This window comes from Hyla sarda, chromosome 1 (assembly GCF_029499605.1).
Source record: "Hyla sarda isolate aHylSar1 chromosome 1, aHylSar1.hap1, whole genome shotgun sequence".
NCBI lineage: Eukaryota > Metazoa > Chordata > Amphibia > Anura > Hylidae > Hyla > Hyla sarda.
This window is the reverse complement of record NC_079189.1, coordinates 109,004,542-109,025,701: the sequence shown is the minus strand read 5'-3', so window position 1 is coordinate 109,025,701 and position 21,160 is coordinate 109,004,542. Positions and strand designations below refer to the sequence as shown.

The following is a 21,160-nucleotide window of genomic DNA, read 5'->3' as shown; positions in this document are numbered from 1 at the left end:
GTCCCACTTTATGTTCAAAAACATAGCTGCCTGTCATATAGTGAAGGATTGCCAAATGATATAGACTCAATTAAAAAGCTTAAAACACATATAAAGGATACTCTGGACACAACATACTTCAAGATGTTTAAGGGTGAAAGCAATGTACCTGCAAACTATTGTTATTATGCATGCGGCTCTAATAAGTCACGTACGCTTTCCTATCTGCTGGACATATATATCATGGAGGAGGAGATGCCCAGCTCAGGGATACACAGCGTTTTATCAAGTCATTAAATGCTTTAATGCAAAAAGCTGTTTAGAGGGGCCGTGGCATGTATTTAATATTAGTTTCCTAGTTTAGGCTTTGTATATAGAGGATAAATTATGCTTTTCGGTTTGTTTTTTTATTCATTAAAGGGGTACTCCGCTGCTCAGTGTTTGGAACAAACTGTTCTGAACGCTGGAGCCAGCATCGGGAGCTTGTGACGTCATAGCACCGCCCATAATGCAAGTCTATGGGAGGGGGTATGAAATCAGTCACGCCCCCTCCCATAGACTTGCATTGAGGGGGTGACATCATGAAGGGCGGGGCTATGACGCCACAAGCTCCTGGTGTCGGCTCAAGCTTTCGGAACAGTTTGTTCCAAATGCTAAGCAGCGGAGTACCCCTTTAAAGGGGTATACCAGGCAAAAAAAAATTTTTATATATCAACTGGCTCCGGAAAGTTAAACACATTTGTAAATTACTTCTGTTAAAAAATCTTAATCCTTCCAATAGTTATTAGCTTCTGAAGTTTTCTGTCTAACTTCTCAATGATGATGTCACGTCCCGGGAGCTGTGCATGATGGGAAAATATCCCCATAGGAACTGCACAGCTCCTGGGACGTGAGTCACCAGAAAGCAGTTAGATAGAAAACAGCAACTCAACTTCAGAAGCTAAAAACTATTGGAAGGATTAAGATTTTTTAATATAAATAATTTACAAATCTGTTTAACTTTCCGGAGCCAGTTGATATATAAAAAAAAAGTTTTGGCCTGGAATACCCCTTCAAGGCTACATTCACACGTGCATATTTTTGCTGCAGGTCTACTGCCATTTTTCTTCCTATAGCAACCAATCAGATTGCTTCTTTCCTTTTTCACAGGCCTCTTTAAAAATGAAAGAAGCGATCTGATTGGTTGCTATGGGCAACTTAGCAACTTTTCCTCTGGACAGGGTTTTGATAAATCTCCCCCATTGACTTTAATGGGCAGCAAAATCTACTGAAGCATTTCTGCAACAGAAAATATGCACGTGTGAACACACCCTAAAAGGTGTTGTCCAAAGCCAAAAGATAATGGCAGACAAATAAAAAATAAAAAGGATATTCACCTGTCCAAAGCTACCAATGCAGTCCTGATGGTCCTAGGTACAGGCTGAACTGCAATTCCTGCTTTCATTTCGAAGTACAGGAAGTCCCTGTCGATCACTGATCATAGCAAATATCAGCCATGGCCAGGGCCCAAGTCCTGCAGGAAAGCATAGGAACTGAGTTCCTGCACTTTTTCCACAGCAGGAACACTGTTCCCATTAGCAGGAGTCCTGCAGGACCAACCCTTGGGTGGAAATCTTCGGTGAGTTCCCTCACTTTTTTCCCCTGGACTTGACCCTTGGCCAGTGATTGGCTGAGAGAAAGCAGGAAGTGCTGCTTTATTCGGACTGGGGACCATTGGGATAGTTGTGGGCAGATGAGGACTGGTGAGTAATAATTATTTTATATGTTAATCCAAAGGCCAAACATCACAATTGTGTGGCATCAGACAACCTTTATAAACACTTCCCTTCTTAGAGACACACATTTCCTTTCTGTATAGATAGCACAGCAAGGTGTGTGCTTTATACCAGCTGTAATAAATAGGAGTTTACTGCCAGAGAAATTTGTGTGTATAGTGTATTTTACCTTATTTAGGCTTCCAGCAGTACAATACAACTGTCAGTAACTCATTCACCCTCTAATAACAATAAGATGATGCTCCTCCTCCTCCTGTATATACATCAACAGTGAAATAACAGTTTATGGTGACTTCTTTAGTGGCCAGCGTGGAAACTCCAGATATCAACACCATTTATTTTTTGTAAATATATACAGTATATAATAAAAACCTGAAATAGTATGTCATTTTCTGTCAAATTATTCCCTTTGAATGCTGCCAGTTGTGCTCCTCCTGCTCATGTTGCCAATCACTGGGTGTGAGCGGGGGAGTAGGACTCAAAGGCTCTCCGTGTACAGGCAGAAATAAGTTCGATTTTTATATGAAATTATAAAATTAAATCAGATGTATAAAATGATGTCCAAGAGTTTAGCATCTCCCCCTCTACACAGGACTTAAAAGGGTTTTACATTTATAGTGTTACAAAGTGAACAAATCCTCCATTTTAGCTGTGGGTTTCTTCCTGTAAGCTGTGACACCAGGTCACAGAAAGCAAAAACTGTTACTCCCTCCCAACCCCCCCTCAGCATGGGACAAAACCAATGAAGTAAGGAGGGGAGCTGGTATTCCTGCACATTAGATTTACGATTACTGTGACTGAGAACAACTTCCTGATGCCTTATCTGAAGAGTCATAAATGTAATAAGCAGTAATACTTATGCCCCTTTTCACATTGCCGGTCTTGACCGGTGCTGACAGAAGGGTAAGGGGTCTCTGCTCTCTGTGACGTGACAGCTTACAGGAAGAACAGCTGAAATGGATGATCTGTTCTCTTTGGATAATAACACTATGAAATGTGGCACAATCATATTTCAGAAGTGATACATTCAACCTTACATACTGCATGTCAAAATATTTAAGATTTTCTAGGCAAACAAGTCATGTTTTAAAAGAAGCAATGAAGAAGCATGTACAAATAGGTCATAATACAATATAAAATAGTTAAAATCAGGGAACTTTACAATATCAAGAATAATATAAAACAGCTTGAATGTAGCAGATGTATGGCCAATAGAGCAATGTAATCTTCAATACAACAGGCAAACACCACACCACCTGCCCTCTCCTAAGTGCATTCTTGAATAATATACTCATTTTATCAAAATATATGTATAAAAACAATATAAATAAAACTTACATTAGGGATGTCCCGATACAGATACTAGTATCGGTACCGACACTAGCCATTTGCATTTGAATGCCCCGATACCAAATTGTATACCTGCTGCCGCTCCACTGCCCCGTCCTCCCATGGCGTTCCATGGAGAAGCATGTGACACACACACACGTCACTCCACCTCCTCCACTGCGCCCAGCGTAATGCTACGGGGGAAGCAGAGTGACATATATGTCACATGCTCCTCCATAGGACGCCATGATGCGGACGGGAGAACGGGGCTTCAGAGCAGCAGCACCCTGCTGTCTACAGGGGGGGCCTGAGGTCTACAGGGGGGGCTGCTACTAATATCTACAGGGGTCAAATTCCTTGTATTGCGCAATGGAGAAGAGAGAAATCTTGGCTCATACTACAGCAGCTGCCTCCATTGCACACAACAAGGAGCCCACATATCAGTACGGTAAGCAGCGCCAGAAAATAGGGGCACCCTGGTGTCATATTTCCTTTAAAATAAAAAAGTACTCATAATTGGTGTCGGCGAGTACTAGAATTAAAGTATCTGTACTTGTACTTGGTCTTAAAAAAATGGTATCGGGACATCCCTACCTTACATCACATCATATTGGTCACTCAAAGACAAGGAATGTCACCATAGCAGCAGGAAACTTGCAATACAAAATAATTTAATTGATGTAACATATTAAACAAAATTCCTGGTAAAGTCGTCACATCCAAGCTGCTCGGACATTGCTCGGCTTCGTGGGTCTAAGTAGAGCAGCACTGCTTCCCATGCGACTGCTTCTACTGCTGGCGCTAGACACCCGAGAGACACCACCTGAAAGAAAAGATACAAATATTGTGGTAAAAATAAAAGTAAATAGAAGGTTAAGGTGGCCATACGCATTAAACGAATGTTGGGTGAACCTAGTGAATTTGGAAAGACCAGCCAACCATCACTGGGCATATTAGATTTTAACATTGCCTGATCCTTTTCACATATGGGAGATAAAACAATCCCAAAAGGAGTCTTGTGATGCCTTATTCCCTGCACCCTATTAAGACATGCCAGTGTACATGTGAATTTGGGGGGGTGTTTGGACAACTGTTAGGACAACTGTTACCTAAGGAGTATGACTACCTATAGACAACATCCCAATAAAAAGCTGATCACAATGTTCCCCTGGCTGTTATGACTATCAGCATTCAGCTATAATCTTTGAGGGATACTGGCAACAAGTGCTCAGTATCCCAGCAGTGTCATAACAGGCGAAAATGACACAAAGACTCAAGGAAGTACTTGCCAGATGAAGCATGGCTGAGGCGGCTGACAGAAGCTTTTCCAGGTCTTGGAGAGGTTGCTGTCGAGCTCAGGTATCCTGCTTGACGTTGGTAGTCCATCATCTGCTCAGAACGTGTCATACCAACTGTGGGCTTTACCGACTCTAATCTCTTCAGCAGGGCCTGCAAGCCAAAAACCTCTGTGTTACTAAACATCACAAATAAGTATACATTTTCTGAAATAGAAAACCACAAGTGCTTTGAATTATGAAATATACTAGAACTTGGATGTAATAAGCAGATAAGATTTCCAATCCATTCTACATGATTACGACCACTGCTGAACCTCCATGTTACATGTCAATCAACTCGGAATGACTTATAACTTATTAGTTTCTATTTTCTGGTAGTAATTTTTTTATACATTGTTAAAAGTGCTGCCATCTTGCCTGAGCATTTTTTAACAGCATTTAGGGGTAGCTTTACAGCAGGACCCATGGACAAAGGACAGCAATAAACAAGACCTGTCCCATTCAGGTGAATTGGAGACCCTACTGGGCATTCTTTGTGACCTTTTCAGAGGTCATTCTACATGGAAGGGGAGGCCGAGTTTCAGCTACTGTGAATTGTGTCTTATCTATCTTCTGGTGTTACCCTTCAATGTACTCCTGTCTGTGCTGAGAAGAAAATATGGTTAACAAAATGCCCTGATTTGAACAATAGATCATTTTCTGATTTACTGTAATGCACTTTCCCTTAGGTTACTAACATGAGAGTAATGAAGATCTATAATATTATACAGTTATGCAGGATCTATAGTTCATACTCTACTACACGGGAGAACAGCAAAGAGAAAGGTTGCAAGAAGACATTATTCCACTGCTCAGCAAGAAGATAAATAGGAAGCAGAAGGGAAAAAAAAAACAACAACAATATACGCAGTATTCATTGAATTACACCTTTTTTCACATCCAGCAGCCGAAAATATGTGCAACCAGCGCACACAGGTAATGGGCTCCATTTGGTACAGAAGATGGGGGGAGTGTGGGAGAAAGAGGGACTGAATAACTAGGGGAACCAGCCAGATTTGACTCAATGAGCAGCAGAGAGTGGAGATAGGATAACGGAGCTGATTTACATTCAGCCTGCTGGCATGGACCTGAGCCAGGTTCAAGTAGGACAAGGTTTTGGAGAGGAGATCAGATGTGCCCTCCACAGTGTGATCAGTGGCAGAGTTCACCGACATCCATATGCCTGTATGAACACCCCAGGTATCCATTAGAAACTTGTATGGACAAACCTTGTGTAAATGTCAAAAATTAGATGAATTTCTTGTTTTTGCTCATTTATTAAGAAATTATTTATGAAAACTGTATATGTAGCAGAAGTTGGGAGCAGTGTGCGGCACAGGGATAAAGTCCTAAGACCTCCATCCACCTCCTGTTCTAATTTGGTGTCAGAAGGAGACAGCATCAGAGACACAGAGAGCCTAAGTCCAGTCCAGTCTAGCAAGAGCAGGATTAGGCTGAACAGCAGGACTTGGGAGATGGGTAGCCACAGCACCACCAAATACTGCTGTCATCATGGACTACTCAGGAACAGGTAACAGTGGCAGCACACCAGTACTGTACAAGCCTCCGGAGCAAGTCAGGCCGGCGGAGCCATGTCTCTCCTCCTCTGCCTCCATATTTTATTTGACAACTGAAGGAGGACAGGTCATGACAGCTGTTGTAGACAAACCCATAGGGCACATAAAATATGGCTTTTGTAAGAAAACCAGGTGTATGGCCAACAGGATCTATTCACTCCCAACACAGCTATTCTGGATACAGAGGGTGAACCTTTTTATCCTCTGATTTGTATGAGAAGCAATGGAAAACATGCTTAAAAAGAGCCCCTGTGCTCCATTTGGTACAGAAGATGGGGGGAGTGTGGGAGAAAGAGGGACTGAATAACTAGGGGAACCAGCCAGATTTGACTCAATGAGCAGCAGAGAGTGGAGATAGGATAACGGAGCTGATTTACATTCAGCCTGCTGGCATGGACCTGAGCCAGGTTCAAGTAAGACAAGGTTTTGGAGAGGAGATCAGATGTGCCCTCCACAGTGTGATCAGTGGCAGAGTTCACCGACATCCATATGCCTGTGTGAACACCCCAGGTATCCATTAGAAACTTGTATGGACAAATCTTGTGTAAATGTCAAAAATCTGGACAAAAACCACATGTTTAAGTGCAACTCACAACATACTATCTTCCAACAGAGGCGGAAGTTAACCATTATGGCACCAATACCCTATGTGCCCCAAATAACAGAAAAAGGCTACAACAAAAGCACAACAAACCAAACTTTCAAACCCAAGTGTGAGGGAAGTCAGCTTGTTATACATTGTTATATACTGTTTTATATACTCCATCTTGTATATCAACAGCCATGTGGTCTGTAATCCGACATCTTGTCTGTATTCTTTCATTATGAACTGATCATGAACTTTTTAGTCATTATAACTAGGAACTTGCAGGACGTTTTCAAGCTTGTCTAGTTATTAAAAACTTTGAATAGGCCCACACATCCTGCTTCTTCCTGAGATCAGATATCTGGTAAGACTATGTAATTTGGCAGTGTGCCATCTTTTTTGTATACAAATTACACTCCTTGTAGTAAACGTCAGAAGAGTCTATATACAGCTTTGGAGTCTGTGTCATTCATTCTTCTCCTAGGCCTAGTCATTTATAACTAATGATTCGGAATCAAACAACATTTTATGAAGGAATCCATTGAATTCCCTATCACCAAGTAAACAAAAACAAAATTCCCAGGGAATTCTAGGACAAATTACTAGAAAATAAATCAATCACTTTGGGGTAAACCCCCACAGGGATCAACCAAACTGAGAACCCCCCTTATTAAAACCTAATCTTTATTGATACTTTTAAATTACTTGGTCAAAACGTGCAATGTTTCACCAGGTGACTGTGTAAATAACCCCTTCCCGCTACAGGAAGTATGCATATGTCCTAGCACCCGACACGCTCGCGCGATGGGACGTATGCATATGTCCTAGTGGTGATCTCGCCGTTGGTTGCTATGGCAGGAGGTCAGATGATGACCTCCTGTCTGCCTGCTACGGAAGCCTGTGAGATCCAGCCACAGGCTGTACTGTATGCAGCTGATTGTGTCATACTGTGCTGCAGTACAAATGTATTGCAGCATGGTATAACCTGTAAAAAATTAAATTAAAAGTTCATCAATTAGTACCCCGGAAATTTTTCAAGGAAATTAAGTATTTCTCACAGAAAAGGATTGCAGAAACACATGTTTTTCTATACACGTTTATTCCATTTGTGTGTATTAGAACTAAACCAAAAAGCTAATTGGTCATAATGTCACACCAAACTCCAAAAATGGGCTGGACAAAATTATTGGCACCCTTAACTTAATATTTGTTTGCACACCCTTTGGAAAAAATAACTGAAATCAGTCGCTTTCTATAACAATCAATAAGCTTCTTACACCTCTCAGCCGGAATGTTGGACCACTCTTCCTTTGCAAACTGCTCCAGGTCTCTCTTATTGGAAGGTGCCTTTTCACAACAACAATTTTAAGATCTCTCCCCAGGTGTTCAATGGGATTTAGATCTGGACTCATTGCTGGCCACTTCAGAACTCTCCAGTGCTTTGTTGCCATCCATTTCTGGGGGCTTTTTGACATATGTTTGGGGTCATTGTCCTGCTGGAAGACCCAAGATCTCGGACGCAAACCCAGCTTTCTGACACTGGGCTGTACAGTGCGACCCAAAATCCGTTGGTAATCCCCAGATTTCATGATGCCTTGTACACATTCAAGGCACCCAGTGCCAGAGGCAGCAAAACAACCCCAAAACATCATTGGACCTCCACCATATTTCGCTGTAGGTACTGTGTTCTTTTCTTTGTAGGCCTCATTCTGTTTTAGATAAACAGTAGAATGATGTGCTTTACCAAAAAGTTCTAACTGTGGACCATCTGTCCACAAGATGTTTTCCCAGAAGGATTTTGGCTTAATAAAGTTCATTTTGGCAAAATGTAGTTTTGTGTGGCAGCAGTGGGGTCCTCCTGGGTCTCCTGCCTTAGTGTTTTATTTAATTTAACCTCCTGAGCGGTTATCCGAGCGTGACTCTGGGTTAATTTTCCCTGCCAGGATCGGTAACCCAGAGTCACGCTCGGGGTAGAATTGCAAAGTTGCCAGCCGGGCTGCACGATATATCGCAAAAGCAGTGCGATATAGCGATGCGGCCCCCGGGAAAACATGCGATTATCTGCTCGGGTCAGCTCCCGTGGCGGGGGCCGGCCAGAGCAGGTAAAGAAAAATACTAAAAGTCAGTGTTTCCCTACCAGGGGGCCTTCAGCTGTTGCAAAACTACAACTCTCAGCATGCCTGAACAGCCAAAGGCTGTCCGGGTATGCTGGGTGTAGTAGTTTCACAACAGCTGGAGGCACCCTGGTAGAAAAACACAAAAAAACCTTCTGCTCACCTAGTCCCGGTCCCTGCTGATGCTGTTCCCCTCCGTGCGGTCCGGGGTGTCCTCTCTTCATTATTCACCTTCTAGTTCCTTTCCCTTTTCAGCCAATCACCGGATGCAGTGGCGTCACGTGTCAAGCCAGTGATTGGCTGAAGGGGAAAGGACTTGTTCTGCAGCAAATACACTAGGTTTGAAATCCGCCCGGCAAACCCAGTGTATGCTGCTGCAGGACAAGACAAAGTGACAAGGTGAGAAGGGGGGGATGAATGTGACAGAGGGGGGGAATGTGACAGAGGGGGAGGGGAATATGACATGAAGGGGGAGGAAGAATGTGACAGGGGGGGAGGGGAATGTAACATGGAGGGGGGAGAATGTAACAAGGGGGGGGAGAATGTGACAAGGAGGGGGGTAGAATGTGACAAGGAGGGGGGTAGAATGTGACAAGGAGGGGGGTAGAATGTGACAAGGAGGGGGGTAGAATGTAACAAGGAGGGGGGTAGAATGTGACAAGGGGGGGGGTAGAAAGTGACAAGGGGGGGGGGTAGAAAGTGACAAGGGGGGGGAGATGTGAAATGGGCGGGGGGAGATGTGAAAGTCAATGCAAAAATATTGTACTGCTTTTGGTACAAATTTCCAGACAGAATCATACCGCCAGGGAGGTTAAATGTCGATGGATAGTTTGCGCTGACACTGATGCTCCCTGAGCCTGCAAGACAGCTTGAATAACTTTGGAACTTGTTTGGGGCTGCTTATCCACCATTCGGACTATCCTGCATTGACACCTTTACAATTTTTCTCTTCTGTCCACGCCCAGGGAGATTAGCTACAGTGCCATGGCTTGCAAACTTCTTGATAATGTTGCGCACTGTGGACAAAGGCAAATCTAGATATCTGGAGATGGACTTATGACCTTAAGATTGTTGATATTTTTCCACAATTTTGGCTCTCAAGTCCTATTCTGCTCTTTTTGTTGTCCATGCTTAGTGTGGCAAACACAGACACATAATGCAAAGACTAAGTGAACTTCTCTCCTTTTTATCTGCTTTCAGGTGTGATTTTTACATTGCTCACACCTGTTACTTGCCCCAGGTGAGTTTAAAGGCGCATCACATGCTTGAAACAATCTTTTTCCACAATTCTGAAAGGGTGCCAACAATTTTGTCCAGCCCATTTTTGGAGTTTGGTGTGACATTATATCCAATTAGCTTTTTTTGTTTACTCCCTTTTTTGGTTTAGTTCCAATACACACAAAGGGAATAAACATGTGTAAAGCAAAACATGTGTTACTGCAATCCTTTTCTGTGAGAAATACCGTATTTATCGGCGTATAACACGTAAAATTTTTAGCCTAAAGTCTATGTGCGTGTTATACGCCGATACACCCCCAGGAAAGGCAGGGGTAGAGAGGCCGTCGCTGCCCGCTTCTCTCCCCCTGGCTATCGGCCCTGCTGCCCGTTCTGTCCCCCGACTATCGGTGCCCGCGCCCCATTGCCGGCGCCGATAGCCAGGGGGAGAGAAGCGGCGCCGACAGCCAGGGGGACAGAAGGGGCAGCGGCACCCATTGCCGGCGCCGCTGCCCCGTTGCCTCCCCCCATCCCCGGTTGCATAATTACCTGTTGCCGGGGTCGGGTCCGCGCTGCTTCAGGCCTCCGGTGTGCGTCCCCTGCGTCGTTGCTATGCGCTGCATGGCGCGGCGCATGACGTCACCGATAGTCAGGGGGACAGAACGGGCAGCGGTGCCGATAGCCAGGGGGAGAGAAGGGCCGGCAGCAGGGCTCTAGACCCCAGGAAAGGCAGGGGGAGAGAAGCCGGTAGCGACGGCCTCTCTCCCCCTGCCTTTCCTGGGGGTGTATCGGGGTATACACGCGCACACACGCATCTATAATGTAAATTATCCCGCACTGTGAATGCCCTAAAAAAAAGAAGGCCAATTTTGGTACATATAGCGGAATAAAAAAAAGATCAAAAGGTAGCACATATCGAAAAAATGATACCGATAAAGAGTACAGCTCATCCCGCAAAAAATAAGCCCTTACTCAATGGAGTCAGACAAAAAATAAAAAAAAGTTATGGCTGTTGGAAAATGAATTGCAAAAGAACATAGGAAGCTACCGTATTTATGGGGGTATACCACGCACCGGCCTATAACACGCACCCTCATTTTACCAAGGATATTTGGGTAAAAAAAGTTTTTTACCCAAATATCCATGAAAAAATGAGGGTGCATGTGTGCGCGTGTATACCCCGATACACCCCCAGGAAAGGCAGGGGGAGAGAGGCCGTCGCTGCCCGCTTCTCTCCCCCTGCCTTTCCTGGGGTCTAGAGCCAGGGGGAGAGAAGGGGCAGCGGCACCCATTGCTGGCGCCGCTGCCCCATTGCCTCCCCCCATCCCCGGTTGCATAATTACCTGTTGCCGGGGTCGGGTCCGCGCTGCTTCAGGCATCCGGTGTGCGTCCCCTGCGTCGTTGCTATGCGCTGCATGGCACGGCGCATGACGTCATGGGGACGCACGCCGGAGGCCTGAAGCAGCGCGGACCCGACCCCATCAACAGGTAATTATGCCACCGGGGATGGGGGGAGGCAACGGGGCAGCGGCGCCGGCAATGGGTGCCGCTGCCCCTTCTCTCCCCCTGGCTGTCGGCGCCGCTTCTCTCCCCCTGGCTATCGGTGCCGGCAATGGGGTGCCGGCACCGATAGTCAGGGGGACAGAAAGGGCAGCGGCGCCGATAGCCAGGGGTAGAGAAGGGCCGGCAGCAGGGCTCTAGACCCCAGGAAAGGCAGGGGGAGAGAAGCGGGCAGCGACGGCGACAGCGACGGCCTCTCTCCCCCTGCCTTTCCTGGGGGTGTATCGGCGTATAACACGCACACAAAATTTTTGCCTAAAAAGTGCGTGTTATACGCCGATAAATACGGTATATAAAATGGGTATCGCCATAATCGTACTGACCCACAGGAGTTAAACTGATTCTGCCTAAAGCAACCAATCACAGCTCAGCTTTCACTTTACTAGAGCTCGTTAAGATAGCTTACCTATCTGAACGAGCTCTATAAAAGGAAAGCTGAGCTGTGATTGGTTGCTGTGGGCAGAATCTCTTCAGCTTCTCTCTCACACATTTCAATAAATCTGGCTCAAGTATACAAACTACATGGGGAAAACAGCAGTGAATCAGCATGGTTTTCACAAGTGGTTTTCACAAGTACAGGTGTTTTTTGGAAGCTTTTTTTCAACCCCTCTGAAAAACTGACATGTCACTTCTTTTGCTGATTTTTTTTCAGGGCTGTTTTTGTGCTGTGTCGAGCATTCCCTATTGAAGTCACAAGGGAGCTGGAAACTGCACATATTTCAGGTATTTATGATGCTTGTCTGGGGCTTTTTTGCTCATGTGAATGTACACTTACTGGTTTTTTTTTTCCATAACACAACATGCTATAGGTATTCCTTATAGTGTAACTGTCGCCAACTAAAACATTTTATATAATGTAGATAATACCATTATATGTATATTTGTAATATACATTGATTAAAAAATGTGTATATTTTTGGGTGAACAAATGCTGTCCCTGCAGCTATTGCCTGTGTGTCTATGAGGAGTCCAAATACAGGAAGTGTGGGCAGGACAAGCAGGGCTCTGTGCAGGTTCCTGGTTTGTCATTCATCCTGCTGTGTGAGCTGGGGGCATGTAATAGAGCTTCGGGTGCACAGAGCCCTGCTTGCCCTCAGTGTACAGAGCCCTGCTTGCCCTCAGTGTACAGAGCCCTGATTGCCCTCAGTGTACAGAGCCCTGCTTGCCCTCAGTGTACAGAGCCCCGCTTGCCCTCAGTGTACAGAGCCCCGCTTGCCCTCAGTGTACAGAGCCCCGCTTGCCCTCAGTGTACAGAGCCCCGCTTGCCCTCAGTGTACAGAGCCCCGCTTGTCGTCAGTGTACAGAGCCCCGCTTGTCGTCAGTGTACAGAGCCCCGCTTGCCGTCAGTGTACAGAGCCCCGCTTGCCATCAGTGTACAGAGCCCCGCTTGCCATCAGTGTACAGAGCCCCGCTTGCCATCAGTGTACAGAGCCCCGCTTGCCATCAGTGTACAGAGCCCCGCTTGCCCTCAGTGTACAGAGCCCCGCTTGCCCTCAGTGTACAGAGCCCCGCTTGCCCTCAGTGTACAGAGCCCCGCTTGCCCTCAGTGTACAGAGCCCCGCTTGCCCTCAGTGTACAGAGCCCCGCTTGCCCTCAGTGTACAGAGCCCCGCTTGTCCTCAGTGTACAGAGCCCCGCTTGTCCTCAGTGTACAGAGCCCCGCTTGACATCAGTGTACAGAGCCCCGCTTGACATCAGTGTACAGAGCCCCGCTTGACATCAGTGTACAGAGCCCCGCTTGTCCTCAGTGTACAAAGCCCCGCTTGTCCTCAGTGTACAAAGCCCCGCTTGTCCTCAGTGTACAAAGCCCCGCTTGTCCTCAGTGTACAGAGCCCTGCTTGTCCACCCTCACTTCCTGTATTTGGACTCCTCAAACAGACACACATGCAATAGCTGCAGGGACAAAAATATACACATTTTTTAACCAATGTATATTACAAATATACATATGGTATTATCTACATTATATAAAAAGTTTTTGTTGATGGCAGGTACACTTTAATAAAACTGTTTTGCCGATTTGCTCATAGCGAACAGTCATATCTCTATTAAGGCCTTATTCACACTGCCGCAGGATTCCAACTAGGCTCTATCCCATTCAGGCTTCCTTGTTGCTGAATCCCATCCCACCGGGTCCCATTGACTTGACTGGGGTGTGTTTGGTGTCCGGTATTATAGAGAAATTGAGCTGAGAACAAAAATAGGACATGCAGTATTTTTTTCTTTGCTCAACTCCCATCTTGAAACAGGTTCAGCGATGAAGCTGCCTTTAGTGGAGCTCAGCATCAGTGTGAACCTAGCCTAAAATGCAAGCTGACCTGTGATTGTTTTCTAAGGGCAAATCAGACCAGTTTGTCTTAGATTGATAATCTGGGCCATAGTGTGTAGGAATCCACAGGAATGATCAATAATCAATATCATAAATGGCTTCAGACTGAAAACTAGCTCTGCTACACCATCTCATCCAACATGCCAGGTTCCCAGAATAGTGACAGCATATAATCTACAATGCTTCTCGTGCCCCACTTTTTATTGATTTCCCTTATTGGATCCGCCTACAAATAGTTATGGATATATCCAGTTATTAAGCTGTCAGCCCAAGTCCCATTGAGCTCAGGCTGTGTATCAGGAGCTGCGGACGCACATTCATTGCATCACTGTGGGCTCAGATGGAACACCAGACAGCTGAATGTCCCACCTGTTCCAACTTATTTATATGACAGACCGCCTTCTTAAATGTCACTTTCAAAGAACTGCTGTGCCTCTGACGTCCCCGTGTCCATCCACATTATAAGGAGAAGTCAAGAAATAGTGTCAGTATGATAGAGAGGAACGCGCCGGCACATGACTGGCAGAAATATTAAAGCTATTGACCTTTCAACTTCCAGGAAGGGCAGAACGAAATGACATGGACTGTCTGTGCCCAAACCTTTCCTATGCCAATAAAATACACATTGTCTATTGAGAGGAATTATACAGAAAGAAAAGCCATCAAAACTGTGAAGGCTGGACCGGGCAGACATATGAATGGGTCACAGATGCCTTGTACCATGAATAAAACAATCAGGATTTCATTTTTTTCCATACATAATGCTCAAAGCTCAAGTGTCAATAAGGCTATGCTGAGCTACAGCATGTATATCTCCTTCATCTTCAATCCCACTCACCCCCCACCCCTTTCTTCTCTTGGCATACAGCAATCAGTGCTATACATTAATAGGGATGTGTCAGAAAATAAGTTTAAATCAGGTTTTTATGTTCCCACATTTATTTTTTTTTAAAGAATTTGGTGATTTTTTTTTCAACTTACTATTCATATTTTATAATAATCCTTGAATCTTGCAGTTTCCATTCTGGCCACTAGGGCAAATGCTAAGTTAAAGGGGTACTCCACTGCTCAGCGTTTGGAACAAACTGTTCAGAACACTGAAGCCGGGGCCTTGTGACATCATAGCCCCGCCCCCTCATGACGTCACGCCCCACCCCCTCAATGCAAGTCTTTGGGAGAGGGCAGGGCTATGACGTCACGAGCTCCCGGCTCCAGTGTTCGGAACAGTTTGTTCGAAACGCTGAGCAGCAGTTTACCCCTTTAAGCCTTCCTGATCTGTACAGATCATTTCCTAGAAATTCCTTTCTTCTCTGCACAGACAAGAGTACAGAGAAAGGCCACACCTGTAAATAGATAACACTGGATCCACCACCATTCACAGCAGAGATCAGCATCACCCCTCCATGTAGAATGACCTCTAAAAAGGTCCCAGAGAACGTGCAGTGCTATTTTCAATTTATTTAAATGGGACAGGGCCTGTCTATTGCTGTCTATGGCTCATGTGTCCTGATGTAATACATCACTCAATGCTGTTAAAAGCAGTCAGGCAAGATGGCAGCCCCCATAATAATGTACAAAAAAAAGGAAATTAAAACAATTGCAATTTAGAAATTAGAAACAGATTAAGAAAAGAAATTAAGAACAGTATCTGTAAGAAGAAATCTAAGTGACACATTCTCTTTAATCAGTCAATGTGGGGGAGCGAAGAGGCATGCAGGGTGTAGCTTTGCACCACCTCCTTGACACTTGAGCATGATGAAGTGACAGATTCACTTTAAGGGTAAGGTCACAAGCAGTGCTGTGGAGTCGGAGTCGAGGAGTCGGAAGAAATTTTGTCGCAGTCGGCAAACAATGCACCGACTCAGACTAAATTTAGATTGGAATAAAAAAAAAAAGCAAGTTTAAATGTCCCAATTAACAAAAATTTATAATTAATGACTTCTCTACTGTAAGAGTAAAGACCAATACATGCAGTGCCGCAAAACGAACACGTTAAGTGACCGTGAAGAAGCATTCTTTTCATGTGCTTCACTATATGGCACGCAACGCACAATTAGGAGCAGCAATACTTATACTTTCCATAGTGTTGTGTTCTGCTGTTACAGGGAACCCATGGGTAACCTAGCCTCTCACTGATGAGGGATTAAGGAAATATGTTTTTTGCAGGACTAGAGACACTTCTATAAGTGAAGGGAAGTGGAGGGTCAATAGTTAAAGACTGAAGCTGTAAACCATTGTAAAAACTGCTGCCATTCAGCTAAAGCTATAAAAACTTTAGATTGTTAGCTTAAACTTTAAACATGACTATGGGATTCTACTAGGGAAATCATGTTTTCTCATAAATGCCCCTTCCTGGATCCTTCCACTGCCCTATCTTCAGCAGCACACAAAAAGGAAAAGGCAGCAGCTTCTGCCCAACTACCTCTCTCTGCTAAAAAAGCTAAGAAGAACTTGGTGGAACAGCTTCTTGGATTCAACTGTGTTTATAAATACATTTGTATATTAATACAGAGGAGTAGGAGTCGGAAGTACAAAAAACTGCGGAGTCGGAACATTTATCTACCGACTTCATAGCCCTGGTAACAAGTGCCATATTTTGAGACACATTTTCCTATCCCTTGAGGTCAATGGATAAGCAAAACAAGCAGCTGTTTTAACTACCTATTGACTTCAATGGGTAGGAAAATACGCAGTAGCAAAATATGGTACATGTGACCCTACCCTGATCCATGAGGTTTCAAAGGTGTGAGATAATGCCAATTATCTCAACTACAGAAATGCTACAGTATGGATAAATGTGGTTTACCTCCAAAAACAAAGCAACGACTATTTTGGTAAATGCTGAATTAGCCACCTTATCACCGCCCTATTGTTTTATTTTTATGCCTTATTTCCACGGTAAAATTCTTAGTTAAATAAGCGCCAATTCTGGGGTGACGCTAATTCCACGAGTGTGTAAGCAGAATTCCACTCAGAATAACAGGATTTCCATAGCGTGCATGAACCCTAAGCTTTCCTTCTGTATGATGCAGCATAGGACTATACAGATACAAGTGGAAATTTTTTTTACTGATGTTTTTTTTGGACATTCCCCAATTATCTGTGGCAAAGACACGATGGGGCACCTTGATGAAGAAAACCCTGGATTCTCCTACAAGACACATGCAGAGAACTGGGGTAACTGTATTAAATCAAAATAGCACCATGGATTACACAGACATGCCTGACACAAATGGTACTAGGAGCAGCTATGGTAATGATTGCTCCTATACTCTGGTGCCCCCTTCTGTTCATTCTACTTATTACATTTAAAATTTTCCTAGCACAAATTTTTACATTTCTTATAGGACAACACAGTATATATTCACAATTCACATGACATTACATTAGAAGTATACTAATCTCACATCCACAGGTTATAGCACAAATGTTGTTTCTCCCATATCAGGAGAATGAGGGACCTCAGAAGGGGAAAAATAAGGAGGCCAGCAACAGCCGTATCCATTCAGACACTGAACAAACAGCATGTTTGCAGCGCCCTCCAATCAAGTCTATGGGAGATATGGAAACAGCCAAATAAGTTTACTTTGTTCTTGGTTCTCCCACAGATCTTTGCATTTGTTTAGTCCTCATGGAATTCACAACTAACATTCAAGTTCACTGGGTGCTCTAGAGTGGACTGTTATGGTAAAGGAGATATGTCATGCCAAAAAAACTTATCTGCAGGATAGGGCATACCTTTTAGATTGTAAGGGGGGGGGGTCTGATAGGGCTGGGCGGTATACTGGTTCATACCGGATACCGTTTTTTTTTCATCGCACGATATCAATTTTTGCCCATACCGGCATACCGGTCGGGCCCCACCCCTGAAAGAATTACTTGTGACGGAGCCGCGGGATGTGCAGGAGCGGAGCCGCTGAGCTCACGTGCGGTGCACATCCCCGCTCCCCCTGCAGCTGCCGCTTGTTCTCAGTGATCAGAGCCAGGGGAAAGCGCAAAAACTTCATCCCCTGGCTCTGATGTTTCCCTCAGTCCCGAGCCTGCTCGCTGCTCAGCCCCCTCTCCCTTTCCCACAGGCTATTTGTTTATCATACCAGTCCCCAGGCGCGGACTCTGCAGGACCTCCTTCCCCCTGCAAGCACTAAATGTGACAGGCAGGTACAGGACATCTTATCTTCATCCCCACTCTGTTCTCCGATCCCCGAGCAGGGACTGGGATCAGAAGCTCTGCTGCACCCGTACATTCAGCGCTTGCAGGAGGAGAAGGCTCTGCTGATTCTTACATTCCCATCCCTGCTCGGGGATCAGAGAACAGAGCGGGGATGAAGATAAGATGTCCTGTGCCTGCCTGTCACAGGGGGAGAAGGCTCTGCAGCGGCTGGGAACGGGGATTATAAACTGCAGCGGCGGACAATGTATGTAAATAGCTGACAGTGCGCCCGTGGGGGGAATCACGATAGCGCTGCGGCTGACCATAACCCCTTCCCCGCTATAGGGTCGGTGCGCACGGTCCCCATGGCGGGGAAGGGGTTAACTGTCAGCCGCTGCACTTCTACACTGTTTCCCACATGGTACCACGATAATGCCGTGATACCGCCATAGCCTGAATAAAATACCGTGATATAAGTTTTAGGTTATTCACCCAGCACTAGGGTCTGACTGCTGGGACCCCCTGTGATCTCCTGTATGGGGCCATGGCTCTCCCTGGGAATGCAGTGGCACGACTCCCGCCCCTTCCATATACCTTTATAAAAAGAGTTTATCCTGCAGATAGGGGATACGTTTTTCGGCATGAAACTTTTCCTTCAACTTACCCTAAATCAACACATGGTAGCTGCAGACATTATCATGAAGAACTGATGAACAAGCAAACACTTGTTTATTAACTGATCGCATCATTTTTGAAAGTCTAAATATACTTGTGCATCAGCTGTACATCACCCTGTGTAAATGGGGGATGTGCAGCCAGCAACAATGATAGTGTTGGCCCTGTCTGCACAATAGTTTAAAGGGGTACTCCGCCCCTAGACATCTTATCCCCTATCCAAAAGGATAGGGGATAAGATGTCAGATCGCCGGGGTCCCGCCGCTGGGGACCCCCGCAATATAGCAAGCAGCACCCACCTGTAACTGCTTCCAGAAGTGCTGGAGGTTCTCTGGCTAATTCCGCCCAAGCACGGGGATGGAAGACCGTGACATCACAACTCCGCCCCCGTGTGACATCATGCCCCGCCCACTCAATATAAGTCTATGGGAGGGGCCGTCACACGGGGGCGGAGTCGTGACATCATGATCTTCCATCCCCGTGGTCGGGAGGAATTAGCCAGAGAACCTCCAGCACTTCCGGAAGCAGTTACAGGTGGGTGCAGCTTGCTATATTGCGGGGGTCCCCAGCAGCAGGACCCCGGCCATCTGACATCTTATCCCCTATCCTTTGGATAGGGGATAAGATGTCTAGGGGCGGAGTACCCCTTTAATAGGTCAGATGCAAACGGCAATGTGAACCTAGCCTTAGCTATCCACCTAAAATGCAGAGTAGTGTGAGGGTGTGGACAAGGCCACAATACCATACTGCCTGCACATACATTTTTGTCTTCTTTTACCTAACCATGGTGTTTTTAGAACATGCAGTAAGAAAGCAAACTGTGCAAAGCTCTTACCATGTTTTCCCTTTCAATGCGCTGCTGTTCCTTTTGTCGATTCAGTGTGCTGTGGTACAGTCGGGTAGGTGTTGTGTTCAGTTTCTTAGGAGTTAGGCTCTTGCCTTTAGTCTTTGTGGCATGTCTGGATAGCTCTTTGAGCAGCCTCTGGTTCTCACGGTCAATCTGTCGCACTTCTTCACTTGTAAAAGAGTAGTTTTTCTTCAGTCCAACTGACGGATGATCCAGAGAAAACCTTTCCTGGTCCTTTTTGTCAAGATGCATAAATGCTGCAAAATACGTAAACAAATATACACATCAGAAAACCCAGTCTGGGTACTGATCTCTGTCCCACCGTAAACAACAATGAAAAAAATGCAAATACTGGCATCAGTCTTTGTCAGATTAGTAAGCAAAAAATACTAAAACTTAGGCTTTATTGAGCCAATTTAGAATAAAGTAGCAAAAACATTTACGCCCATGACTGTAATAGCAAAATAACATGTGCACAAGGACTGACATAGTAACAAAAGTGCTTAATGCACAGCAGGAACTGTATTGGGTATGATAAAGCCAATGCCAGTAGATATTAATAGTAGGCAAGACAACTGGGAATGGCCAGTGAAAGTTAGGGTGTATAGTACCAGTCAGTACTGACCCTTAGGAGGTTCAGGATGTGGGCCCCCAATGACTGGCCCGACTTCTTATCTTCCCCTAGCTGTTTGATATGTCACTGGGGCACTCGCCCTAAAAAGGGTGACCCCCGTATCTCTGGTACCTGGCCCCTACTCTGTCAAGCAAGACTATGGATATAGATGAATAATTCATCAACACATAGTGTGCAAATAAAACACGGAGTGAAAATCAATAGACTGGCATACCCTTTGTAGAGTTAGTAAGGTGCTGACAAAAGTGCATAAACAGTAGTTTAAAACATATTATTGAGTACAAGACCATGTCTCGTGTCTTTGGAGACACGGTCTTGTACTAAATATGTTTTAGACTACTGTTTATGCACTTTTGTCAGCACCTTACTAACTCTACAAAGGGTATGCCAGTCTATTGATTTTCACTCTTTTATTTGCACACGGTGCGTTTATGAATTATGCATCTATATCCATAGACAGAGTAAAGGCCAGGTACCAGAGAAACAGGGGTCACCCTTTTTAGGGCGAGTGCCCCAGTGGCGTATCAAACAGCTAGGGGAAGATAAGAAGTAGGGCCAGTCATTGGAGGCCCACATCCTAAACCCCCTAAGGGTCGGCTTACTGGTACTATACACCCTAACTTTCACTGGCCATTGCCAGTTGGCTTACCTACTATTAGGTAGAAATAGATGGCAAAGCGCTGGAGAGTTCTGAAGTGGCCAGCAAGGAGTCCAGATCTAAATCCCATTGAACACCTGTGGAGAGATCTTAAAATTGCTGTTGGGATAAGATGCCCTTCCAATAAGAGACCTGGAGCAGTTTGCAAAGGAAGAGTGGTCCAACATTCCGGCTGAGAGGTGTAAGAAGCTTATTAATGGTTATAGGAAGCGACTGATTTCAGTTATTTTTTCCAAAGGGTGTGCAAACAAATATTAAGTTAAGGGTGCCAATAATTTTGTCCAGCCCATTTTTGGAGTTTGGTGACATTATGTCCAATTTGCTTTTTTTCCTCCCTTTTTTTGTTTAGTTCCAATGCACACAAAGGGAATAAACATATGTATAGCAAAACATGTG

At 45.0% G+C, this 21,160-nt stretch overlaps 1 protein-coding gene across 5 annotated transcripts in view; it reads right to left on the bottom strand.

Annotated features, from left to right (window-relative positions):
• Positions 1-718: 718 nt before the first annotated feature.
• CFAP97 (cilia and flagella associated protein 97) overlaps positions 719-21,160 on the bottom strand; it is a 37,505-nt gene continuing 17,063 nt past the window's right edge. For 3 of the 5 annotated variants that reach the window (XM_056559966.1, XM_056559973.1, XM_056559941.1), the window contains exons 4-6: positions 19,461-19,729; positions 4,373-4,532; positions 719-3,906 (exon numbers count right to left, since the gene is read on the bottom strand). In XM_056559966.1, coding sequence (XP_056415941.1) covers positions 3,797-3,906; positions 4,373-4,532; positions 19,461-19,729 — 539 coding nt within the window. In that variant the 3' untranslated portion in view covers positions 719-3,796. The remainder of the gene's footprint in view (positions 3,907-4,372; positions 4,533-19,460; positions 19,730-21,160) is intronic. The other 2 variants (XM_056559958.1, XM_056559949.1) reach the window with 1 other exon arrangement.